Source organism: Ascaphus truei, chromosome 2 (assembly GCF_040206685.1).
Source record: "Ascaphus truei isolate aAscTru1 chromosome 2, aAscTru1.hap1, whole genome shotgun sequence".
NCBI classification, from domain to species: domain Eukaryota; kingdom Metazoa; phylum Chordata; class Amphibia; order Anura; family Ascaphidae; genus Ascaphus; species Ascaphus truei.
In genome coordinates this window covers 256,212,757-256,240,565 of record NC_134484.1, presented here as the reverse complement: position 1 = coordinate 256,240,565, position 27,809 = coordinate 256,212,757, and the positions used below count along the sequence as shown (strand labels likewise).

General features: G+C 41.5%; 1 protein-coding gene across 8 annotated transcripts in view; it reads right to left on the bottom strand.

Annotated features, from left to right (window-relative positions):
- The window catches only part of LOC142487239 (zona pellucida-binding protein 2-like), a 222,357-nt gene that overhangs the window by 127,143 nt on the left and 67,405 nt on the right, over positions 1 to 27,809 (bottom strand). For all 8 annotated transcript variants that reach the window (XR_012799172.1, XR_012799173.1, XM_075586153.1 and 5 more), the window contains one exon: positions 15,933 to 16,076. Coding sequence is in view for 6 of the 8 variants with exons in the window: in XM_075586153.1 (XP_075442268.1) it covers positions 15,933 to 16,076 (144 nt within the window). In the remaining 2 variants the exon portion in view is untranslated. The remainder of the gene's footprint in view (positions 1 to 15,932; positions 16,077 to 27,809) is intronic.

Genomic DNA, 27,809 nt, shown 5'->3' with positions numbered 1-27,809 from the left:
GGGCTGCGGTGTGTATTGTGTGTGTGTTTTTTGAGTGTAGAGGGTGGAGGAGGGCTGCAATGTTTTGTGGGTGTAGAGGAGAGGGGCTGCAGAGTGTGTTTGTGTATATAGAGGGGGGGTTGCAGAGTGTGCAGTGTGTGTTTATATATATATACAGGCATGTGAAAAAGAAAGTACACCCTCTTTGAATTCCATGGTTTTACATATCAGGACATGATAACAATCATCTGTTCCTTAGCAGGTCTAAAAATTAGGTAAATACAACCTCAGATGAACAACAACACATGACATATTACACTGTGTCATGATTTATTTAACAAAAATAAAGCTCTCTCCATAACATCAGGGGGAGGAGTTAGTATGTGCTGCTTTGGGAAGGTATGCTGTGTGTATTTGTGTGTTAATTTGCTGTGTGTTTCAGTCTGCAGTGTGTGCGTGTGTATTTCAGTCTGTGTGTGTGTTTCAGTCTGTCAGTGTGTGTGTGTGTGTGTGTGTGTGTGTGTGTGTGTGTGTGTGTGTGTACATTTGTCAGATACAGTTTGCTCTGCCACTGTGCTATGTGTGCCTCAGTGTCTGTTAGTGTGCTGGGGGTGGAGGGTGGGGGGCACAGTTGGTTAAACTTGTCCCGGATGCAGAAACACAGTTACTCCCCTGCATTTACGCATATTTACATTATCAGATGCATCAACAGCCACTAGTTCAGACCTCCACTCCTCAGATGCCCAGTCAGAGGCCCCCTCCCCGCTAATCATCCTTCCAGACTACACTCTAATTACAGGGGTGTTTTGATAGTGTTTGCTAAAGTGTTCACCAGAACAGACCTACAGGCTCAATATCTCTTGCACCTGTCGGTCTGGTGATACATTTTTGTGTATAGGGGTGTGGACAAAATATATTACTTAGTCAGAGTCTGATCATAACAACTAAGAGTGTAAGTCCACAGCATACCAATCATCCTACACACAACATAAACATAGGTATACAGCCTCTCTATCCCTGTTCCTCCAGCCTAATTTGGGGTGCAGAAGTCTGGATAATTTGTGTCCCGTGGATAAGTTGTTATTTTAACAAAGCAAACGGGGAGCCTGTGATATACCTGGCAACACTAACAACCTGTATACAATTACACATTCATACCACAGATTAATAGGTTCACAATTACTGAACCAGTACAATTTTTGATATTTTTTGGTTGAGTGCAATACAATACTCCGACATATTATCTTATCTAAAGATTTAGTCATTCACAATAGAGTAAAGCACTCCCACATACATTACCCCTTTATGTGAGAGGGTTTCACGTTACATTTAGGGTCAATTTGTTTTCTGACGCTTCAAGGTTTTTCACAAAATCAGCTATTATCACAATTAATTAAATATTATAATTTTGATTTATGATAAAGTTAGTAGCTGATTTCGTAACCAATATTCAGCGTGCAGATCAAGCACCCTGATGTCTCTCCTCATTTTTAATTTATTTTAATATTTTCTTTTGGTTCATGTTTTTGCTTTCCCCACTATATGTATATTTAAATTTAATGTGTTAATAAAATTACTTTTTAAGCTCGTCTAGGGGTGTTTCTCCAGTGCGACACAATAGGGAGCTCTCTCTACTTTGTCCAATACATTATCCACTCCCAGTCAGCACCACCTCATTATCACCTATTGTAGTGGAGTTTTTTGTCAAACATTTATAAGGATTCTTACCTTTTCTTGTATACCCGAGCACACACCATCAATTTCGTATAATGACAGGGTTCCTATCAAACCAAATAGATTTTAACTCATGGCTTAGCGAATCCGAAAGTGTATTTAGCCTAAACTCTGAACAAACTGAAGTAGTTGACAGTCCAGTCATAAAATATTTTTTCCGTCAATTGGACAAAACATATACACTGGCGACACAGTTTATTACACTGCGGCCAGATCCGCAAGCCGGGAGATTTCCCGGCTTGCTAGTGGCCGCCCCTCGGCGTGCCGCGCGTCATAGACGCGCGGTCACGCATCTTCGGGAGCGTGCGCCCCCTGCACGCGCGTCCAGGGGCTCCCCGAGGGAGCCCTGGTGTCCCGCGATCGCGGGACAGCGGCAGGGGGTTCCGGGGGACCCGGCGGACCCGGCAGCGGTAGGGAGAGCGCCCCGATCGGAGGGCGCTCTTCCGCTGCTTCGGCGCGCGCCCGTCACTCTCGGGCGCGCGCCAGGCTACTGCTGCGGCACAGAACGGGCAAATGCTCGAATAAACTGTGCCGCAGCAGTAGAAGTCAATCTAGACTTTGGTGGGACATTATAAGTATTGTATTGTATGTTTTTATTTAAATAGCGCCATTAATGTACATAGCGCTTCACAGTAGAACAGAACTTAATCTCAAGGGGTCTAAGGCTAAATTTAGCTCGTTCCCATTCTATTCAGGATGAAGAGTTTCGTGAAGCATGGGAACATACTCTATCTACATGCTCTAAAGATTTAATGACTCTTATCGTTAAACATGAGAAAGAAAAATTGGAAGTAGTGAGTAAAGACCTCAAAACACTTATTTCTGAGGTTGATACCTGGAATAAAATTAAAAAATGTGAGGTATATGAATCACAACTAAAAACCAATATTGAAAAATATATTGAAGATTTAAAAGATAGGAAACTTAGAAAATTTGCCCGCGAAACCAATGACTATAAGGAGGGAAAGAAGAAAATTTAAAACAACTTACCGTAATTTTCTTTTCCTGGAACCATGGCAGTGGGCACCTTTGGGGTTAATCCCTCCTCAGTCTAGGTAGGACAGGAAATTGACTTTTGCAGGTAGGCCATAAAAGGCCCCCCCCTCTACCTGCACCTTAGTCTTAGGATTCTCCCTTAGCTGAAAAATATAACTGATAGGCATTATACATACACAGGGAGGGTAACTATGTGCCCACTGCCATGGTTCCAGGAAAAGAAAATTACGGTAAGTTGTTTAAAATTTTCTTCTTTCCTGATCACCCTGGCAGTGGGCACCTTTGGGACATACCCCAGCAGTGACAAATTTAGGGAGGGATACATAAGAATAAACCACAAGTCAATGCCGTTATCAGTTTGACCTTTATTAATTCACTTTTACACTTTATTTCACTACAGATTGTAGAACTCTACGTCCGAAACTTGCGTCAGCTGATGATTGTACGTCTAGTCTGTAGTATTTCAAAAATGTATTGAACGAGGACCAGACTGCTGCTTTGCATATCTGCCCTGGTGTTGCCTGAGCTTTGAATGCCCATGACGTAGACATGGCCCTTGTAGAATGAGCTTTAATGTTCAAAGGTTTATCTTGTCCTTTGGTCTCATAAGCTTTTTTAATACATGCCACTATCCATTGGGAAATTGTTGTCTTAGATGCTGCTTGACCATTCTTCGGTCCCTCTGGTATGATGAATAGTCTGTCTGATTTTCTCACATCTCGCATCCTTTAAATGTATGCCTTTAGACATCTCACAACATCTAGTTTGTGTAATCTCTCCTCTTTCTTGTTCTTTGGATCTGGACAGAATGACGGGATCATGATTTCCTGATCCATATGGAACTGTGATACAACCTCTGGCAAGAATTGATGCACAGGTCTGAGAACTGCCTTGTCTTGGTGCACGACTAGGAATGGTTCCTTAGCTGATAGTGCCTGTAGTTCTCCCACTCTCCTTACTGAGGTGATCGCGATCAAGAACGCCATCTTCCACGATAACCATCTCAACCCTATCTCTTGTATAGGTTCGAAAGGAAGTGCTGTTAATACATCCAATACTACAGACAGGTCTCATGTCGGCACCCTGTTTTTAATTTGAGGTATTAGTCTTTTAACTGCCTGTAAAAACCGGATGATTAATCTTTCCATTGCCAGATTTCTCTCCAATATGGCTGATAATGCAGAAACCTGTACTTTCAGAGAGCTGAGGCTGAGACCTTTCTCAAATCCCCTTTGCAAGAACTCCACTATTGACACAATTCTTGGTGAGAAGAAATGTTGTCTTTTTGTGCACCAATCCCAGAAACAAAGCCAAATTCTATGGTACACTTTTGATGTGGATCCCTTTCTTGCCTGTAATAGGGTCTGGATTCTCTTGTCTGAACAACCTTTCAACCTCAATGTTTCCCGCTTAATCGCCATGCCGTCAAGGCCCATTGTTTGGCGTTCGGGTGGCATATTGGCCCCTGTCGCATTAGTTCTTTGCTGTCTGGTATATGCCATGGTATATCCACTGCCATATTTACCAGGTGTGTGAACCAAGGCCTTCTTGGCCAGAATGGTGCTACCAATATCACTTCCGCTTGGTCTTCCCTGATTTTCCTGATTGTTTTCGGAATTAGGGGAATTGGGGGAAACAGGTATGCCAACTTGAAATTCCATTTGAAGCTGAGAGCATCTGTGCTTTTTGCGCTTGGATGAAAAAGCCTTGCACAGTAGTTTTTTACCTCGCGGTTCTGATGTGTCGCCATGAGATCTATGTCGGGCTGACCCCATCGCTCTACCAGCTCCTGAAACACCTGTGCGTCTAATGCTCATTCTCCTGGGTGTATAATATTGCGACTTAGAAAGTCTGCTGTGACATTTTCCAGTCCTGGGATGTGTACGGCTGTGATCTCTGATAAGTGGCCCTCTTCCCAAGAGAGGATTTCTGCTGTGAGGTTCATCAGCTTTCTACTCCTGGTTCCCCCTTGTTTGGCTATATACTTTACAACCGACCGGTTGTCTGACTGTATCTTTATATTGCCATCTCTTATTTGGTCTTGGAATGCTTCCAGAGCCCTTTGTACTGCTTTTAGTTCCAGCAGATTTGATGGAAGCCGCTGTTCCTGGTTTGTCCAGGTTCCTTGCACCAGTGTTTCTCCCATTTGGGCTCCCCAACCTGCGTTGCTCGCATCTGTTGTAATTATTTCCCATTGTACTGGGTGTAGTGTCCGTCCTTTCCCTAGATTACGGTTATCTTCCCACCACTTTAATTCTTCTTTTGTGTCTGGGTGTAACAAGATTCTTTGTCTTGTATCCTTGTGGTTCCCGTTCCATTGTTGTAAAAAATTGTTTTGTAACGGTCTCATATGGAGCGCTGCCCATTTTATGATGCTTAGGCTGCGTCCATAGATGGACCAGCCGTGCTGAGGCGTGCGGACGCTCAGTGCTGAGCCCCTGCATCCTCAATGAGGATGCCTTGAGAGGGGGCTCACGCGAGAGTCCGCAGGCGTACTCAGGCTTTGGAGTTTTCAGCCGAGCGCCAAGCTGTTTTTCAGCGCGCTGTCGGCTGAAAACATCCAATCAGCCTTCAGCAGCGTCAACGTCACGGCACCGTGACATTGACGTCAGTGCGTCGCGGGCGATTGGCCCAGCGATGTCACTGCCCCGCCTCCAACCACCTCCCCCCGGCTCCCTTCGCGCACGCGTTAGCGCGCCTCCGCTCTCCCCACACCTCTATGGCCTGGGCCTTAGTGTTGAAGCAAATTTCCCTAGAAGCTTCATGCATACTCCTGCTGAAGTTCTGATTGCTTTCCTGAGCTTCCTTGCTTGCAGTGCTATGTCTTGCCTCCTTGTGTCTGGCAACGTCACTTCTCTTTTTGCCGTGTTGAATTCCACCCACAAAAACTTTAGCAGTTGAGTGGGTGCTAGGTGACTCTTGTCTCTGTTTATTAACCAACCGTGTTGTTCCAAGAAGGTTATGACCATCTCCTGGTCTTGTTCTAATTTCTCCCGACTCTTTGACTTTACCAAGATGTCGTCCAGGTATGGGTATATTTCTACCCCTCTTTTTCTCATTTCTGCCACTAATGGGGCTACAACTTTTGTAAATGTCCTTGGAGAGGTCGCCAGACCGAATGGCAGTGCTGTGTACTGATAATGATGTTGGTTCACTGCGAACCTTAGGAATCTTTGGTGTCTCCTTGATACGGGCACTTGTAGATAAGCGTCCCTTAAATCTATTGATACTATCCAGTCTCCTGGCTGTACCTCCTGAATGATCAGATTCAAAGACACCATCTTGAATTTTCTTATTTTCAAGAATGTATTTACCTTTCTCAGGTCTAGGATTGCTCTGTAATCTCCTGAAGACTTTTGTACTAGGAATATTCTGGAATAAATTCCACTTCCTCTGTCTTCCTGAGGTACCTTCATTATTACTTCTGCTTGTAGTAACTTTTTTAAAACTGAATTCATTTGCCTTCTTTTTGCCTTGGACTGTACACTTGTGGTTAGGCATATATTTCTTCTTGGAATTTCTTTGAACTCTATGCTGTATCCCTGACGAATGGTTTCCAATACCCATTTGTCCTGTATTGTTTGGGCCCATGTTGCAGAAAACTGCATCAGTCTTCCTCCCACTGGCAACTGCTGGGCCCTTTGACCTTCATGCGAATTTGTTCTTGGCAAATGATCCTCTTCCTCTGGCGCCTCGAAAAAGCCGGTTCTGACCGGCTCTCCATGTTGTTTGCCTTGAAAACGATCTGCCAGGTCTATATGCTTTTGCCTATTTGTACTGATTTCTATCAGATTGCTGGAAACCGAATCTTCTATTCCTGTTTTCCTGGGGCAAAAATCTACTCTTACCTCCTGATGCTTTTGTTATTATAGCATCCAACTTGTTGCCAAAAAGGAATTCTCCTTCAAAGGGTAATCCGCATAGACTATTCTTTGACGCTGTGTCCGCCATCCATTGTCTTAGCCATAACGCCCTTCTTGCTGACACTGCTAAAGCCATAGATTTAGCTGCTAATCTGTCCGCATCCAAAGAGGCCTCCGCTATGTAGTCTGTCGCACACTTTACTTCAGACAGTGCCTTTAGGATAGAACTTCTTTTTACACCTTTGTCTAGTGCCTCCTCTATGTTGGCAATCCAGACACGCATTGCCCTTGCCGCAGATGTAGTTGCTATGGCTGGCTTACAGGCTGTTCCCGCTGTGACGTATGCCTTTTTTAATACGTAATCCATTTTCCTATCCATAGTGTCTTTCAAGGATGCAGATTCTTCTATTGGAATTGTGGTCTTCGTTGCTATTCTAGATATAGCAGCATCCACCTTTGGGCTGGCTTCCCAAAATTTGACCTCTTCCTGTGGAAACGGATACATTTTCCCAAATCTTTTTGGTATATATACTTTGGCGTCTGGCCGTGCCAGTTCTGATTGAATAAGGTCCTTGATCACCTGATGTACAGGGAAAACTCTACTTTTTTTCTTTCTTGACCCAAATAATTTATCTTTCCTCTGAGTCAACTCTTCAGTGTCTTCCAATTCTAAAGCCTGTCTCATGGCTTTGATGAGAGGATCCACCATTTCTACATCAAATTCAGATTCATCCTCCTGAATATCTTGATCTGATTAATCTAATTCACCTTCTGACACCTGAAAGCATTCTATGTCTGATTCATCAGATGAAAAGCCTTTTCCCTTATCCAAACTGGTTTGGTATCTTGACCTTTTTTGCGCAGGGTTAACTGCTTGTTCTACCGCAGCATCCACGTTGTAAGACTTCGGGGAACACCTCTCCTAAAGAGGGTTCCTCCCTTGCCGCAACACACCCGGCGCTCCCCGGCCCCACAGACTCACCGCCGCGAGCGGGACCCTTCTCCTGCCTCTCTGGTTCCCGCGGCTGCCTCATGCGCGCGCACACACAGGGACTCTTCTGCCCTCTCGCGGGATGAACGCCCGTCCCCTGCTCAGGCCGCGCGCACCTCCTTCCACTTCATTCCCCGCGGTGGTTGATGAAAGCGCGCATGTGCACGAACCAGAACTGTTACGTCCTCCCCCAGGAGGAGTTCCCGCCCCCAGCTTAGGCCGCGCGTTCCTCTCCCGCGTGGTGCACACAAGCCTCGCATCCAGCACAGCTGTGGCAATCTTGTCCCCACCAATCCCTATCTTCCCTGGGGCCGCTCCCTCGTCACTCCCCCTCTCCCTATTGGTTCTTCCTCTTATTTATACCTTGCTTAGCCATTCCTTCTTTGGCTGAGCATAGTTCTGTATGACCAGTGTTAACCACGGTTGTGTTTGCCTTAGCTCTTGTCCCTTTGTCTTTTCTAGTGATCGTTTGTGTACCGAACCGGCTTGGCTGTGGATCCGCTCTGGACTTCGACTTTTTGGCTAGTGTCCTGACCTCCTGAACTCTCTGACCTCTTTCCTACGAATTCTGATCTACCTTCCGGCTCTGGACCCCAGGCTCCCGGTACCAACTATCTTCTGGAACCTCCCTTCTCGTCCGGCGAGTATCTTACTTTATCTTATACTCCCGTACGGTTCCAGATGCCTATTTTCCACTTTCCAGGCATGTCCCCGTAGCTGTGGGTGCAGGTGTTACTCTTCTCACCTCAGTTTCGGGGTCTCTCCTTGTCCGTGGTGAGCACAGCGTTACACACGTTCTGCTTAACTGCCTCCTTCATTAGTACAAGGAAGGTGCTCATCTGCTCGTTAGAATCCCCCGCTGCTGCCTTAAGGCAATCTTCACACAGCTTCTTTCCCATCAGAGCTGGCTTCTCGCATGCAGCGCACTACTTAGTTTTTTTGTGGCTTTCCTCTTATGCTGCAGAGATTCCCCAGTACCCTTCGAAGATTCTGCTTCCAGAAGGGTAATCACCAAGCTAATTTATATATAGATCCTACCTCTCACATGTAGTACTAAAACTAAGGACTCACCTAGGCTTGGAAACTGATCCTTTAGCAGTCTCCAACTTTGATTCAATATCCAGGACTTGGCTTCTCCCTGCTGAGCGTTCCATGCTGCAGTTTTTTTTCTCACACACACACAGTGTCTCCGTCGCTCCTGTGACGTCACCGCAGTGCTCGTGCATGGCCTTGCGTGTCTGCGCACGCACCCGCCAGAACGTGACGCGCGCGCTCCCGTGCGGCCGCATGCACTGTTCCTCCTGCCGCAGCGTTCCAGACGCTAATGCGGTCAATCTGAGCCTTACCACGGCTCACAGCTCCTGCTGCTTCCCCCCCCCCCGCGCGTGTACCGGGCTCCTGGGGGTTCCTCCAACTCCTGGGGTCTCCGTCTTGCCACTCTCAGGGGCGAGTCGATCGGAGCTTCAGGGCAGAGAGGTTGAGGTCCCTGGATCACTGCACTAGTTGCAGTTAGGTGAGTCCCATTAGAAAACAAAAAATCCTACTCCTAGCTGTGAGGACAGGAAAAAGACTAAGGTGCAGGTAGAGGGAGGGGCCTTTTATGGCCTACCTGCAAAAGTCAATTTCCTGTCCTACCTAGACTGAGGAGGGATTAACCCCAAAAGGTGCCCACTGCCAGGGTGATCAGGAAAAATATATAAATTTCAAAAAAACGTATACTCAAAGTACTGAACCAATAGTTCAGAGTGATTCTTCAACAAACTGGGAGTCCTCGGAAACCGAGAGTCCCAGAATCCAGTCTAAAACACACAAAAGATTCCAAAGACCAGATACAGAGTGATATACAATAAATACAAGATCTAAAACAACCACCCAAGAATCTACTCCTTTTTAGGAGAATCTCTTGCACCAGGCCCCCCAGACCTTTGTTTAAGAGAACAAGGAGGGGGGAGGGGAGGAAGAGGCAGGAAACCAAAAAACAAAGGGAACAAAAACAAGAGGGGGACATTTTATTAACCCCTGAGCACGAAATATCAGAAACATTCATTATGAATCTGACAGACCTCACTTTGAGTGATAACCACATTAAAGTACTTAAACAAGGCCTTTCATACTCACCCACTTCAAACATGGACAAATTTGAGTGTATCAAAGACACCAATTTGTTTGTAAGAAAATTACTGCTACATAAATACTATAAGAGGATTCAACAAGCAAGATCTAAAAATACTGATACTGTAGAAATGGACAGTAAAGTAAAGCATTGAATGTTTAAAATAAATAAATGACGCCGCGCAGGAGAGCCGACAGCTGCGGGGGAGAGAGGAGAGCAGAGAGCCCACAGTGCAGGAGAGAGAGGAGAGCACTTGGCTGAGGAGAGATCTATGTGTAGAGTGGAGAAAGTATCCAAGAACCGGTGCTACAAAATGATAAACAGTAGCACTGCAACAATAAGAAATAATTGTATCTGTCCTGCCACAGAATCAAATCCACTGTAGTCATAGGCATATAAGGATTGGCATGGGGCCGCAGGTTGCAAAATGGTATGAAACCTCGGGAAGGGGGCCAATATGTGGTAAGGAGCAGGGGTCCTAAGCACTGACCTCCAGAAGTAAAGCTCCGCCACTACCCTCACTAATCCCGTCGTTTTAGGCACAACCCGTTATCCGATATGAATGATCTTTAACAGTAACAAGGGGAACCACTTAACACCTTTTCCCAGCCTTTTTTTGGCCATCAGGAATCGGGCTTTAAGAAAAAGTCTTTTTTTTGCCCCAACTCTAGCTGGGGACCTTTTATAACCACCTTTGAAAAACTTGTGGAACGGGACTTACATTTGTTAAATAAAGGATTCTTTTTCTAATGTTATGTCTAATAATCTTAATATTTCAGAGGTGAAACAATTGGAGGTATTGAAAAAAGATTATAATATTGTTCTCAAAAATGCCGACAAAGGTGGTGCTTTAGTTATCTTACCAGCGGATCAGTATAAAAGAGAGGCCCTTAGGCAACTTTTGGATTCCTCCATTTATCAACATCTTCAGCATGACCCTACCAACAACTATTTGCATCAGCTCACAGAGCTTATAGACTTGGGTAAAATGCTTAATGTCCTTAGTTGTAAAGAATGTGAGTTCCTGAGATGTCCACATCCCGTGATTCCGGTATTCCACCATCTCCCAAAGATCCATAAATCGCTAGAAGACCTTCCTGGCCGGCCTATGGCGGCGAGCATTGGATCTTTGGGAGATGGTTTATCGCGGTATGTGGACAGCTTTTTACAACCACTGGTCTTCCAATTACCATCCTTTATCAAGGATACTTCAGATCTTATTGAGTCCCTTCAAGGTTTTCAGTGGAAAAGACAATACAGATGGGTCACATTAGATGTGACCTCTCTGTATTCTATTATTGCACATGAGCACGGTGTTGAAGCTATTCATCACTTCCTTGATCTTTCTCACTTACCTATCACTTTATGCACTTTGTGATTGAATCTATCACATTTCTATTAACACATAATTATTTTCTGTTTGGTTCACGTTTTTATTTACAAAAATCAGGCACAGCTCTGGGGACTTCATTTGCACATTCATATGCTAATTTGTTTATGGGTTTGTGGGAGGCACAATTTATTTATCACGATACTAATATTTATCGTAATCACATTATTTTTTACAGAAGATATATTGATGACCTTGTTTTGGTGTGGGATGGGGATGTTGATTTGCTTGTCACTTTTATTAACACTTTAAATATCAACAATTTAAATGTACACTTTACTTACAAACACCATATTCACCACATTGATTATTTAGATATTACCTTGTTTATTGACAATGAAAAACTTATTCAAACAGATATTTTCAGAAAAGACCATTCCAGGAACTCACTATTACATGTGAGAAGCTGTCATCCTAGGTCTTTAATTAAAAGTATACCTGGGGAACAGTTTATTCAGTTAAAAAGGTTGTGCTCTGATAATTTATTTCTTGCACAGTCTCGTTCTGTGGCAGATAGATTCTTGGCTAGAAGTTACAATGAAAAAGATATCCAGGCAGCATTTGATCATGCAGATTCCCTTAATAGAAAAGATTTGCTCATAAAGAAACCCTATAGGAATAAAAAAAAAATCACAGACAAATTCTGATAATGATCTTTCATGTCCTTTATTTCTATCTACATTTAATAGACAATCACAATCCATCTGTGAAATTTTCCTTAAACATTGGAAGATTCTTACATTGGACAAAGATATTACCCCTATTATACAGAGTGGCCCTAGATTTGTGCATAAAAAGCCAAGACGTTGGCGGGTCATCTTTCACCCAGTTTATTTAGTTCCATATCTAGAGACTCTCATATAAGAGTTATTCCAAAAGATCACTTCGACTTAGGATACAGGAACATGTAAGACTTATTATCAAAAATGATCTTACACATCCAGTATCACGTCATTTCTCTCAATGTCCTCTAGGGGGCATTAATAATTTTTCATTTGATGGTATAGAACATATACCAGTTCAACCCAGGGGGGGGGGGGTGACAGACAGAATAAATTGAATGTGAGAGAGATGTATTGGATTTAAACTATGAACACTACAGTCTACAGGCATTAATATCGAATGGGAGCTCAAACATTTTTTGACTCAATGAATTGTTCATGGTGCTGTTTACCTTTTTTATTCTTTTTATCCCTTGCATCTCCCTTATTTTCAATTTTTCTTTTTCCTTTTTTTCATGCAGGTGTTTACATATTGTCCTAGTAAATTTCATTGTTATGCTTTGTTCATTCCTTGATTCATTTATATTTATAATTGATTATATATATTCATCATACAATTACTATTATACATTTTGAGATAGAATTAATTTTGTTAGTTTTTTATAAGTATGCTACTTGTTTCAATGTTGCCATTTGATTGCTGGTTTTTAATTACATGATCTGATATTTATCGTTTCTTGTTTTTTAATATTTCACTCTTTTTTATTTTTTATATATTCTTACTTTTTCACTATACTGTTTGTATATTTTTCTGATGCCATTGTTGATTTCTATGGATGGGCGCCTCAGTTAAATCTTAAGGGTTTTACAATACACTTATCAATCAAGCCTGATTATATTACAGATGGGCTTTTGATGACGTAATAGGAAGCTATAGCCAATAGCATCTGAGACGCCACTATATAGTAATCAGCTTGCGCTCTTACCAGTTACTCTTTGACAAAGTCCTAGTTACAGGACGAAATGCGTCAGAGTGTTGTTGTGGCATTTTGTAATGTCTAGTGCACATTAAAGACTGTTTTTATTCATCTATTGATTGCGCATTTCCTTACCCCACGGACGGCTGTGAGCCGCCATACCTACTGTACCTTTCTCTGAGGAGAGATCTAGATGCCGGTTAAAGGTGAAATTTTAACGCGATCCTGGTTATAACGTGGTCTGATTCTGTGGACCCCAAGGACCGCATTATAACGTGGTTCAGCTGTATAATGTTATATTTATTATAAATTATTGGGGTTTTTTTTTTACATTATTAATAGAGGAACTTTATATATGTAACTCTATTTATACATTTTCAATTTTTCACTTATTTAAACAATATTTCATGGATACCATTTGTTATTCCCTTAATTAATCATAATACCATACTGGTTTTTGAGGATCAAATTTTCTCCCCATAATTGATCTTTCATTTTAGATAGATTGAGACTAAGAATATCTATGTCAGTGAGAGTTCTACGGCAGGAGAGGATCCCAGTGGCAGAAACAGCAGGGAGCAGGCAGAGGTCGGAAGCAGACAGCAGATTGCGTGGTCGGGGTAACATGCAGAGGTCGAAAGCAGGCGGCAGATAGCGTGGTCGGGGTCAAAAGCAGAGGTCGGCAACAAGGAGGCAGGAACAGGACTGGGACTAGGGAACAGGACTGGAGTAGGGAATAAGGAAAAGGCAAATAGCAGCAGAAAATACAATAACCTAGCAGGTGCTGGAGGAATCAGTATAAACAGGCAAGGAGGAACAGGTAAGGGAGGTTTATATATGTCTGTCTGCAGGCATGGGACAGGTGCAAAGGTGTCAAGTTTCAGAGTCTAGGAAGTTCTTTGAGAGAGTTAGGAAAAGCAGCAGCAGTGTCGGTGGATGAGCATGGGTACTGTAGGCTAGAACCTGACAATCTACTTGGAGTCTTGCTTTGTCTTCCCATATATATCAATTTATGTGCAACTAGATTCAGTTCAATACAGGCCATTTGTTTTTATCCCTGTACACTATCACATCGTTATAAACATTCCACTGAAGGTTTGGAATACCTTGTGAACTTTTACTTTTTATAAGTGAATAGTCATGCTATGTGGTCTTCCAACCGAAGGGTGTCGCTGTGAGTGCTGGATGGATAGTCGAGGGCCGGGTCCATTTCCAGCCTTACCGCCGACGGCTCGTGCGTTGTCACTTCCGGTTGCGAACTCCTATATAAACAGCGGAGCTGACGGGGAGTACATACTCTTTGACGAAGCGCCGTGAGCGCAAAATGCGTGAGAATACCCACATGCCACATTCCATGCTGTCACCCACCCAAAATTGTTTTTAATTTAGAATATTCTGTGCTCAGCTCTATTTTTGCTCACAGTGCTCCGCTTAGTTTTCCATACTTCTGGACCTACTCCTTAATTGGGGGGGCCATGGCCACTAAAAGTGACATGTGGGGTTTGAGGATCGTAAACGCTAAACAGATACTATTCTAATCAGCTTCAAAGAAGCCTCATGGTTTTTGAGGTATGCCCTCATTGGAGTACTTTATTAAAAATGAGAATATCATAATATCATAGACGTCATCTACTGACCTACTAAAAGTTACATGTGGTTGATTGTGGCACCGAGTGGCATATAATGATTATATACACGTCAGGTCTAGCAGGTACTAAGGAACAGATATCCATTTGTCGCTCAAATTTAGGGATATGACGGTTATACGTAGTCTTGTGTCTGCCATGAGTGCCTGAATCTATTGATGTGACACGTGTGTCTAAGTATTAGATAAGGGATGTTATGAATGTGGTTATATACTGAGGCAAAATTCAAATGTCGTTTGGAAGTTTTTTTCACTCGGTCGTAAAACTGTCAATCTCCCACCTCATTTACGACAGGGGTGGGCTTATGTTGTTTCAATAGGACAAAAAGAATACATAAGATTTAGCACGGATTATGAAAATCACATTTAAACAGGTGTGTTTTGGACCAAACACGCAAGTCTCACTTCTGCACTGGTGATATCGCTGGGAGAAAACCTATGACATATGGAAATGTATAGGGTTTTATGTTTTATCCTGTTATTTTAAGAAACTGTCCTGCATTTTCTGTAAATGTATGTTCTTGTAATCCCATTTCTGTAATCCAAGCACTGTATTTTTATATATACACATTAAAACATTTAATAAGTGATGCTTTGGGCTCTGAATGAATGGATTGCACGCTCTGGAGAGAGTATTTATATACTCTGACACATTTTGCTACAACAGATTTTTGTGCGTTAAATGAATAGTTTTTTCTATATTAAACAGGGACCCGAGACCCTGGCAGATTAATTTAGCATTTTGTATTTGCATTTCTCAGGTGATGGGAGCGTATAGATATGATTGCAATTGAGTAAGGGGTTAATATTAACTTATTGAAGTTACCTTTGCGGAGGAGAAAGGCGAGTTGGCCAGAGTAGCCATATGTATTAACCCTGGTTGGATATCTAAGTCACGTGCTCACTTGTGTCCTGTTTGTGACAGGTGGTATATGGGGATGGATTTAGGAGAGATATTATTCATTTGAGGGACCTTTGCAAAGGTTAAAAGTGGGACTGCTTGCGAGCTGTGTGTTAACCCTTGTCCCGTATGCAGGTCACATACTCACAGGTGTGCCGTACGTGACAGACAGATCACAGCAGTGGGCTTTTGCTTCGTATTACATATACTGACTACCCCCAACCCCTGGAAGGAAAATAACCATAAAAACTGACTAGAAAGATGGGAAAAAAAGGGGGGGGGGGCTGAGAAGGCCAAAATATCTACACCTTGTAGTTTTGTACTCGTTTACTTATACATCTTAGGAATGTTTCAACTATAGTGATCTTTAAGAGGTTTTAATGTGTTTAATAAATACAAAACAAGTAATACTTTTGTTTTCATTCAGATTTTTAAAAAGCCCAAGTATTAAAAAGTCAGCTGCAGCAATCAAGCACATTTAAGAAGCCAGATAGACCAAAGCTTCACTGAGCACAGCTTCTAGGGTCACTTTAAAAACGCTATATTTAAGTAGAATAATTGCTCTAGACATATTTAGCCACCACGTAATTAACTAAATATAAGTAAGAAAAATATACTTACCAGAAACCCTAAAGTGAAATGTTATTGTTATCTTTTCGTTGTTGTGTATATAGCTGTATTTACAATTATATTCTCCAGAGTCACCAGGATTGATACTGTAAAGAACCAAGCTATCTCCATCAAGAATAATAAATCTTTTATTCTCTATAAAACAAAATATTTCGAATCAGATATGAAAGCACTGGCCTACAACACTTATCAGACAGAAACAAAATAAAACAGAAAGATCCTATAAATCAAAACCATGCTAGACTGTGTACACAATATATTTGTACAATTTATCATGAATAAGGACAAAGTCACTTTTTCACCTGTCAAAAAACTATCACACACACACACACACACACACACACACACACACACACACACACACACACACACACACACACACACACACACACACACACACACAATTAAAAAAGAGTTAAAAAATGTACCCGATCAGATGAAAATGTATTCTGGTTAGTTCTTTAAGATCCTTTTACATTTTTGATACAGTACATAGTAATCTGTTGTATACTTAGTTTTAAAATCGCTTTTCCAGAAAATAATAATAAAGTAGTGACCCAATGATGTCACTCTAAATGTATCCAAATATCATTTGGGAAGCGTATCTGTGTGTACACATACCAGATGGGACACACAAAAAAAAACAAGCATGTCTTGGATACCACTGACTATTATAAAATAAACGCACTCACATTCCCCAAATGGGCAACTGCAGCCTTATCATAATCTGCAGGGTTTTTTTTGGCAATAAATTTAGAGGTGAAATGCCATCTTCTCTGAATTCAACAATGGGTGTAACAAAGCAGCCAGAAACAGAAAATCTACATTGAAAAGCCCATTGATTGGCACAGTGGCACACCCATGCTCTATAGGCATGGGTTGCCACTATGGCAGTCAATGTGCAGCTGCACATAAAAAAAAAAAACAGCAGCAAATATAAACACATTCAATATTCATTTGAAAAAAAATGCCAATAAACCAATTGTTTGGCACAGTGCCACACCAATGTCCTATGGGCATGGTTTGACACTATGGACAGTCAATGGGCAACCTGCAAATAAATAAAACAAGCAGCAAATCAAATAAGACATTACATTTGAATAAAAAGCAAATGCCAACCTAAACATTTTTTTATACACAATGGAATAAAATACAATCCATGTGTTTCTTACTTTTGATGTCTTCACTCTCCGAATCCGACTCCAGCAGCAGCAGCAACTCTTGTTCCACGATGCAATGCTCCTCCGATAAGTTCTTTAGTTCTGTTCTTCTTTCTTTGTAATCCAATAGGGGACGGATGTGTTCTCGTCTGCGTCTTGCCATCAAATGAGATGGGACAGGCCTTATATAAGGCCTGTGACATCACATTTGAGTGTCAAATCGTACACCCCAATCTGATTGGCTGGAGCACCATGCGACAGGTTCCATTTTTTTTAAAGGATGTGACATCAAAATGGAGGGAAGTCAGTCAATCAGGAAGGCAATGCTTCCCTCCCTTTAAGATGATGTCATCAAAAACAAAATGGCTGCCATCGCAAGGTACTAGAACCAATCGTATTGGGAGATATACCATGTGAGGCATCACATGGTACCTCCCCTATCTGATTGGTTGTAGTAAACCATGTGACAGCTCAATTTTTGAAGTGAAACTTCTTTGCTGGGACATAGGTTAATTTGCTTAGTGGAGACGGAAGTAACGTCACAGAAGTGACGTTATTGTGGGCAAAAGAGGCTGTTGTCGCGCGTCATTGTGGGTAAAAGAGGAGATCCAAACCCGGCGCAGGCGCAGAGCCCGCCAGAGCTCGGAGCATGCGCAGTAGCCGGAGCTCGGCAAATGCACAGAAGACACGTGAGACACGTAGACACACACAGACACACACAAGGAATTCACAGTTAGTATAACTATACAAGTTAACTAGCTAAGACGGGGGGTGTGCTGAGCACACGCGATCTAAGTCAAACTTCGTTGTGTTTTGTCACTGAAATTGTGTTTATAGATTTTTTTTTATTAAAAACATTATCACAAATACAATTTCTGTGAGAAAACAGCGACAAAAGACAAAGAAGTTTCACTTAAAATGTGCATGCTCAGCACCCACGCATTTTTTAAATGTATATATATAAATATATATATAAAGAAAAAGAAGCGCAAGCTCCATAGCGTGATACTGTAAGGAAAATGTAATCAAAATTTAAAATAGAAAAAAGGGTCCCTTGGACATGCACTCACAAGAGATCCTAAAATAAACAGCATATATGAGATTGCTCTCAGTCGTGGGGCAGTCACTGCCAAGGTGTGCAGCAGTCAGCGTGCAGGCAGTTAAATCCGAGTGTGTTTCAAAGTGGGAGTAAGCAGGCACGATGGTATGATTCTCTCAATGCAGGGGGAGAGGGGAGAGACAGGGATTAAGGGAACTGGGGGAATCACACTAAACACAATTGTTCTGGTTTGACACGCAGTCCTAACCCCCTCACCAGTCACCCTACCGCAGATGAATTCACGAGTTGAAATCCCTGCCTTCTCTGGTTGTAATCAGCCTCCGTATACCGCTGTATACCTTCTGCAGAAAGTTTTGCCGGCACTTAGTTCCTTAGGGAAAACAGCATGCACACGGACCGGACTGGAGTGACGTCACAGGAATGAGAAACTCCCCTAAATAGCTAAGGTTACTAAGCAACCAAAAGCCCAGGTGCCAAATAATGCTGGCAATTGACAATAATGAATAGGGAATGAGAATGGAAACCTGTGGTGCTACATTGCAATGCATACAAATGAACACATATTGTCAAATGGTAAAACAACCAATAGAGTGCTCAAAGAAGGGGAAATAAAAGGTAAAAAAAAAAGGTAACATACTTTTTGAAAGATTGAAAAATAAAGAGTGTAACATTCTTGTAAAGAATATAATTAACACACATTCCCAGCTAGCTCAAACTCCCACACCCACCACATCATGACTATATATTTATGTCAACAAGAGAGCTACTGAGCGTGGCAATTATATATAACAAGAGACAGGGGTGCCCAATGCTACATCCCATTGACAAAACATATATGTATAAAAAGTATAAAGTAAAATACTTCAATAATCATTTCTGACTGGTAGCAGTTGTTTGGAGGCTGGTGGCACCCACCTTGGGAGGTTTTTTCATTTTGCTGCAGGAACAGGACCTATGATGGTTCTTCCCCTCTTACAGAGGTAAAAGGAAGTGTTCACAGTGTAGTGTAGGACCTGCATTAATTTGGTTATACCTTGGCGTTGGTATGCAGGCTTATGACGCTTTAGCCAAAGGGTTAACTAAATAACCAAGTATTTATTATTATTATTATTGAAGTATTTTACTTTATACTTTTTACCATATATGTTTTGTCAATGGTATGTAGCATTGGGCACTCCTGTCTCTTGTTATATACAATTGCCACGCTCAGTAGCTCTCTTGTTGACATAAATATATATTCATGATGTGGTGGGTGTGGGAGTTTGAGCTAGCAGGGAATGTGTGTTAATCAATTTCTGACTGGTAGCAGTATTATTATTATTGAAGTATTTTACTTTATACTTTTTACCATAAATGTTTTGTCAATGGGATGTAGCATTGGGCACCCCTGTCTCTTGTAAAGAATATAGAAATGATATTCAGTCCGCGCTCTTGCTTCCTAAGATGATGGTGAGTAAGTGGTTTCTCTCCTTCCTCTTGCATCTCCTGTGGCATGAAGTGCTTCCCCTCACTTCAAAGACTTCCACCGCTGGAAGACTCCGCTGGTGGACCGAACAGCCAAGAAAAAGAACACAGGAGCGCACCAAGGTAAGGACAATGATATATTTAGATAAAAATAACAATAGTAGTAACTTACATCTAAGTAAGGATCAGTTCATATACAGTATAGGTCAATTGGTAAATAGTAAAGCTACTCAAAGCTCTGCAACAGGGAGTCCCAAAAACAATGTAATAATATAATAATGAAGTGGACAGCTGAGGTTAGCAATGAGGGGAAGTCAATACGTGGGTGCTTAAAGAACAGTGGATGGAAAGGTCTCTGAGGACAGCAAACAGAAAATGAAGGAGCTCCAATGGAAACCACTACCTGAGATCCTTGGAAAATAGAGAGACAATGTAGGTACCTCTATGGATCCCTCTTGTAGCGCTCCTAGTTCTGTAATCAGCTGTCCTGCTGGCAGAGTAGACGTGGTAGTCTTTACGATCAGCTGCGCCTTCTCGCATCGACAGCGCGGGGATCCCGAGTGCCGGAAGTACGTCAAGGCACTTCCGGTCCGTCCGGTAAACGCTCCCCTCCCTTGTAGACGTGTGGTTTCACGGGGGAGAATGCAATAAGCGCCGACACCCACGTACCCTCTGATCCTCAGTGCGTCTAACCAATCAAGCAGCAACAACGTAGTAGAAAAGGATTGGAAAAAAGGATCGCTTGAGTCCAAAAAAGCACTATCAGCTCACCAAATGGGGGGCTAAAAAAGTTTATTAAGACTACATAAAAATGAAAAAAAGGACAAACGAGAAACTAATACATACAACCTCCTACGCGTTTCAGGCTCCTTAGAGCCCTTTCTCAAAGGGGATAATGGGGACTGTGAGTTAATCTCCTATATATAGCCCCTCCTGTACAATTAACACGCAGCTGGAATGGATTAACATTGCATAGATTGACAAACTTTAACACCGTGTCTACCTAATGATGGAATATATGGTCTTAGTGAAGTGACAAAAGACAAATGCACAACATTGTTTAATAATCAAGATAATCAAAAAATCTAATTCATATGATCATTCAAAAAAGTTAAAAAATAAAAAATGCAATGCATATATCATAGATTCACCACGTATATAATTCCAGTAGAATAGTGGTAGAGACTATAAAGGGACATAAAATACTCAATGAAAAAAGGGGCAGAATGGGATAAAATGATAGCAAGGGATAATCATATTAGACACATAACATCAATATAAAGTGGCCACTTAGTCCATTGTTGTCACATTATTATAAAGAGACATCATTGCAATGAAAACAGAATGACATAAATTAGAAGATAAAACCACATGTTAACATAATTCAACAGATTGGGATCTATAAATAATCATATATCTAAGTTTTGATTTCTACGTATAGATGTTTTAAAGAAAATACTTAAGATCCCATTCCGTGTTCAACCCTTTTGGAATTAGTGTATCAAGTGTAAAAATCCAGTGGGCCTTCCTGCGGTAAAGTGTAGTAATTCTATCTCCGCCTCTATAATGTACAGGGACCTGCTCAATGGCCATACATCTAAAGTTGTTGAGAGACCCATCCTGGCATACACTAAAATGTTTTGATACAGGGTGTATCTGATCTTTTTTAAGGATTAGTCGCATATGTTCCAGGATTCTAAGTTTAAACATACGTGTTGTTAGACCTATATATTTCTTGTGACATCCGCAGATTAGCATGTAGATCACATATTCTGTTCTGCAGTTTATGAACATAGAAATAGAAACAGAAAGAGATCAATGTGGAGAAAGTGACCGAAATACCTGGGACTGATGATAATCAAGATAATGACACTCATATAAAACTCTTTGATATTAATAATCAACTTACCTTTAAGGAACATTGTTTTTTTAATGACATGATGGGATTGTTAGAAGAGAATGTAATACCATATGAGCCAGATCTGAACTTTTTAGGTAGGAAGCCATCAGGATTACATAATAAATCTAAGTTTATTCCAGATAATGTAAGAGGTACAGCCACTGAATTATTTAGCCAAGCAGTACAAGGGGATTTGCTCTTGTTGTCAAAGGGTATACAATTTACTAAACAGCCGAATAACAGGAATAATATAAATCCAGAACTTAGACATGCGCTATCCACCCTTAAAAATAACGAGAACATCGTTGTTAAAAAAGCGGATAAGGGGGGCGCAGTCGGAGTCCTGGATTATATTTATTATCAAACCGAAGCTTTTAGACAATTAAATGATAATACATATTATGATATTTTACCCTCTGACCCAACGAACAAATTCCTAGTAGAACTCAATGAGCTGTTAGAAGTGGGGAAAGATCTCTGTTTGCTATCTCCAAAAGAGTTGGACTATCTGCACTGCCCGCATCCAATTATTCCCGTTTTCCATCACCTGCCTAAGGTACACAAATCATTAGAAACACCACCAGGGCGTCCAATAGTTTCTAGTATAGGAGCACTGGGTGAACATTTATTCATTTACATTGATTATTATTTACAACCCATTGAACACACCCTACCCTCTCACTTACTGGACACTTCACATCTTCTCACCTTATTTCAAGACTATCACTGGTCTCCTGATTTTCTTTGGGTAACTTTAGATGTTTCTTCTCTATATTCCATTATTTCACATACACAAGGTATTTCAGCCACAAGACACTTTTTAGAATTGGATCCATCACTTTCACCCTTACACACTGCTTTTCTACTTGATTGTATACACTTTTTACTCACACACAATTATTTTTTATTTTCTGGCACTTACTACCTCCAGACACGTGGGACTGCCATGGGCACGTGCTTCGCACCTTCCTATGCCAAACTTTTCATGGGTTGGTGGGAAGCGACCCACGTATTTGGAGATAGTAATCCCTTCCGTGATCACATACACTTTTACCGTCGCTTCATTGATGATCTATTGATCATCTGGAGTGGTACGGTAGATGAACTGAATCTGTTCATTAATTACATTAATATTCTCAATTTACACTTTACATCACACCATCACTCCACCTTCATACACTTTCTTGATTTGAAACTTTATGTAGGTTTGGATCAACGGGTTCATACTGACATTTTCCACAAGGATAATGCTAAAAATACTTTATTACATGTGGGCAGTGCACATAGCCGTAGCCTTATTAAGGGGATACCCTATGGGCAATTCATACGTTTAAGGAGGAATTGCTCCAATTTAGAAGATTTTCATAAAAGATCAATTGAGCTAACCAACCGTTTCCTTGCTAGAGGATATAATAAAACTACTTTACAAGAAGCATATCAAAATGCCCTCCAACAGAATAGAGAAGGGATGATATGCAGATCAATAGAACAGACTAGCAGGAAATATTCTGGCAGTAATATTTCAAAAGAGACAACTAGTACTAACATTGATACCCCATACTTCATCACAAAATTTAGTAGACAAGCAGAAGCAATCCGAAACATTGTAAATCAACACTGGGCTATATTAACCATTGATCCCCTACTTAGAAGCATCACTACTACTAGACCTAGATTTGTCTTTCAAAGTTCACAAACTATAGGAAATATAGTAGCTCCAAGTGTAATCAAGAAAAATAGATCAATCACTAAAAAATAATTTTTCCTTAGATTAGTGGGATGTTTTGCATGTGGGCGCTGCAAAATTTGCAAATATGTTTCCAAATCAGCAGTTTTCACAAACATTGACAATTCTAGATCTTACAATATTTCTATGTTCATAAACTGCAGAACAGAATATGTGATCTACATGCTGATCTGCGGATGGCACAAGAAATATATAGGTCTAACGACACGTATGTTTAAACTTAGAATCCTGGAACATATGCGACTAATCCTTAAAAAAGATCAGATACACCCTGTATCAAAACATTTTAGTGTATGCCAGGATGGGTCTCTCAACAACTTTAGATGTATGGCCATTGAGCAGGTCCCTGTACATTATAGAGGCGGAGATAGAATTACTACACTTTACCGCAGGGAGGCCCACTGGATTTTTACACTTGATACACTAATTCCAAAAGGGTTGAACACGGAATGGGATCTTAAGTATTTTCTTTAAAACATCTATACGTAGAAATCAAAACTTAGATATATGATTATTTATAGATCCAATCTGTTGAATTATGTTAACATGTGGTTTTATCTTCTAATATATATCATTCTGTTTTCATTGCAATGATGTCTCTTTATAATAATGTGACAACAATGGACTAAGTGGCCACTTTATATTGATGTTATGTGTCTAATATGATTATCCCTTGCTATCATTTTATCCCATTCTGCCCCTTTTTTCATTGAGTATTTTATGTCCCTTTATAGTCTCTACCACTATTCTACTGGAATTATATACGTGGTGAATCTATGATATATGCATTACTTTTTTTATTTTTTAACTTTTTTGAATGATCATATGAATTAGATTTTTTGATTATCTTGATTGTTAAACAATGTTCTGCATTTGTCTTTTGTCACTTCACTAAGACCATATATTCCATCATTAGGTAGACACGGTGTTAAAGTTTGTCAATCTATGCAATGTTAATCCATTCCAGCTGCGTGTTAATTGTACAGGAGGGGCTATATATAGGAGATTAACTCACAGTCCCCATTATCCCCCTTGAGAAAGGGCTTTAAGGAGCCTGAAACGCGTAGGAGGTTGTATGTATTAGTTTCTTGTTTGTCCTTTTTTTCATTTTTATGTAGTCTTAATAAACTTTTTTAGCCCCCCATTTGGTGAGCTGATGGTGCTTTTTTGGACTCAAGCGATCCTTTTTTTCCAATCCTTTTCTACTACGTAGGTCAATTGGTAACCTCGACGCATCGGCATTACAGTTTGTTAGGTAGGGGAAAAAAGTGTAGTTTCCTGTGCAGCAGTCCCGCGTGCTGGGACTAAGTCAGTGACACTTACTGATGATTTACATCAGGGTTCATGCAAATGCAAACATCATTGGAGTGCCCGTATGTGGAAAAGCCCCTTAGTCCTATTCACTTAAGCCGTCCTGTAGACGGAGTCAAAACCAGAGAAAAAAGTACACTGGAGTGTAGGCTGTAACAATGCGCGGAACACGCCCCCCCGCAGCGTGTTCCTTCCTTACCTGTTTAACTTCTGATCGCCACCCTCTAGCTGCGAGTCAAGATCTTGTGTCTTTAAGTATCCTGAAGCAAACGACGCCATCTTGCTTCGCAGCAAATCCTGCCCTCTTCCTCCTGACAGGAAGTAAGCCTCTCTCTGACTTCCTCATTCCTTACAGCTGCTGCTGCTGCTACCTTTAAATAGCACTCAGTGGCTACCTGTCTGGGTTCCTGCAAGTACTACCATCGCATGGTGTTACTGTCTGGACCTCCTTGGGATCTCAACTCATCTCGTTTGGATTCCGGAAGACTGGGACAGTCACTCATTTACTAATGAGGTTAGTTTACCGTCGGGTAGTGTAGGACCTGATAAGTAGGGTTTATCTTATTTATTTATAAAATATTTTACCAGGAAGTAATACATTGAGAGCTACCTCTCGTTTTCAAGTATGTCATGGGCACAGAGTTAAGACAAATAATACATGTATACAAATAGTTACATAATGAGCAGGTTATACATTATATAGAAGACATTGCATGTACAGTTAAAGATAATTTATGTTATGGGCGTATGAAACATTTACAGACCAGATTAAAATGTGTGACAGCCTTAAATTTGAAAGAACTTAGACTGGTGGTGGATGTAAGAGTCTCTGGTAGGTTGCTCCAGTTTTGGGGTGCACGGTAAGAGAAGGAGGAGCGGCCGGACACTTTGTTGAGCCTTGGGACCATGAACAGTCTTTTGGAGTCTGATCTCAGGTGATAGATGCTGCATGTGTTAGGGGTGAGGAGCTTGTTCAGGTAGCTGGGTAGTTTGCCCATAAAGAATTTGAAGGCAAGACAGGAAAGGTGAACTTTGCGCCTAGACTCGAGTGATGACCAATCTAGTTCTTTGAGCATTTCGCAGTGATGTGTGTTATAGTTGCATTGGAGAACAAAACGACAAATTGAATTGTAGAGGGTGTCAAGTTTGCTAAGGTGGATTTGAGGTGCTGAGCCATATATTATGTCTCCATAGTCAATAATTGGCATTAGCATCCGCTGTGCGATACGTTTTCTGACCAGGAGACTTAGGGAGTATTTGTTTCTGTAAAGTACCCCTAGTTTGGCATAGGTCTTGGTTGTCAGGGTATCAATGTGCATCCCGAATGTTAAGTGGGAGTCAAACCATATGCCCAGGTATTTAAAACTAGTAACAGGAGTTAAGGTGGTGTTAGTGTTGGTTCTAATCTGGAGCTCAGTCGCTGGAAGCTTTAAAAATTTAGTCTTGGTCCCAAACACCATTGTTACAGTCTTGTCAGTGTTTAAAAACAGTTTGTTTTGGGAAATCCAGTTTTTGAGTCTGAAAAAGTCAGACTGAAGTATGTGTTGAAGGTCAGAGAGGCTATGGCTGTGTGCATATAGGATTGTGTCATCTGCATATATGTGTATTGAGGCTTCCTGACAAGCTGTGGGAAGATCATTGATGAACACTGAGAAGAGTAGGGGCCCCAGAACAGAGCCTTGCGGGACGCCACAGGTGATATCCAGGGGGTTGGAGTTAGAGCCAGAGATGGACACATGTTGGGATCTACCTGATAGGTAGGACTGAAACCAGTTTAAAGCATGCTTCCCTATTCCAGAGCTCTGGAGTTTGTTGAGCAGGATAGCATGATCAACAGTATCAAAAGCCTTTGCAAAATCTAGGAATACTGCACCAGTGAGTTGACCCCGTTCCATTCCACACTGGATTTCATTGCAAACTTTAAGCAGGGTAGTTATGGTAGAGTGTTTGGGGCGAAAGCCAGATTGGAATTGGCAAGGGAAATTTGTCTTGTTATAGTAATCCCTTAATTGGGAGTGGACACACGTGGTAGCAGGCTTATAATACTTTGGCCAAAGCATTCAACTAAACAACCCTTACTTTGTAATTAGTACCTGTAGACGGACGTTCACAGAGGTACACAATTGGAGTCGTTATAATGTGAAATTATAATAGGCTTTATTGTGCCTTTTCCTTTTCATCAGGAAATTATCCAAACACAGGGGGGAACAAAGCTTCCATTCACTTGGGAGTATTTCTAGTGAAATCCTTGCAATTAGTTCACATCTCCATTAGTTAAGCATTTCTCCCATCCCAAACACATAGCATGAAAATAAGCAGATACAAGCAGTCTCTTAATAATGAAAGTCTTATCTGTTTATCAGCTGTAGAGTAAGCTTCTCTGCTCTCCTGGAACCGCACCCGTGCGTGCACAGAAAAATATCAGCATCCAGGTTTAGAAGTCTTATTGGGTGTCTTGCAATCAGCTCTGCTGTGTGGCTGGCAGAACTCAAGACATTGTGGTGTCTCCAAAGTTCAGCTCTCAGTCAGAGCTAAAGAGAGTCACTTCCTGTCTCAAAGGCAGGCTTTTTGTAAACAATATAATCAGGCAGGTGATGTTTAGTAATTAACTACCACACTGCTAGATTAAAGGAACATTACTGAACAGGGATAAGTCCCCTGTTACATACCTCCCCTGTTTGTGGGAAGCTCGGGCTTACCACGGCCAAAGCCCATCCTTCCACTCTCATTCTAGATATCTCTGTGACTTGAATGAGAGGGATGGAGGAAGAGAACCCTCTGTCCCGCTGGGATTGGAGCCCTTTCTCCAGTTTATTTTTGTCTCCTCCCGAAAATGCTTGAGATCAGCACTCCTCAGTCGCTCGAGGAGGACTTTTTCCACGTAAAGTCTTTTTATCGCGTGCGCGGTCTTGAGATTTCTGTTGCGTCGGGCACTCCTCTTTTTATAGACAAAGTGTATAGCAACAGTTGTAGAGCAGTTAGGACTAGCCCTTAGAGTTTTCTCCTCTTGAAGTGGTCTTTCTGCAGCTTCTCCACACCACGGAGTCGCCAGTTCAGCTTCTTCAGCTAAGGATTCTTCTGGCTTTGATTCTGCACTCCTACCTCTGTTTGTTGCCTGTTGGGCAGCTGTAGGTTTGGCTAGTGCTTTCTTTGGTGGCTCAAACTTCGTAATTTTGTTTTGAAGTTGCGTGGAGTCCCCAACCCTCACTGTACCCTTGTCCTTAAG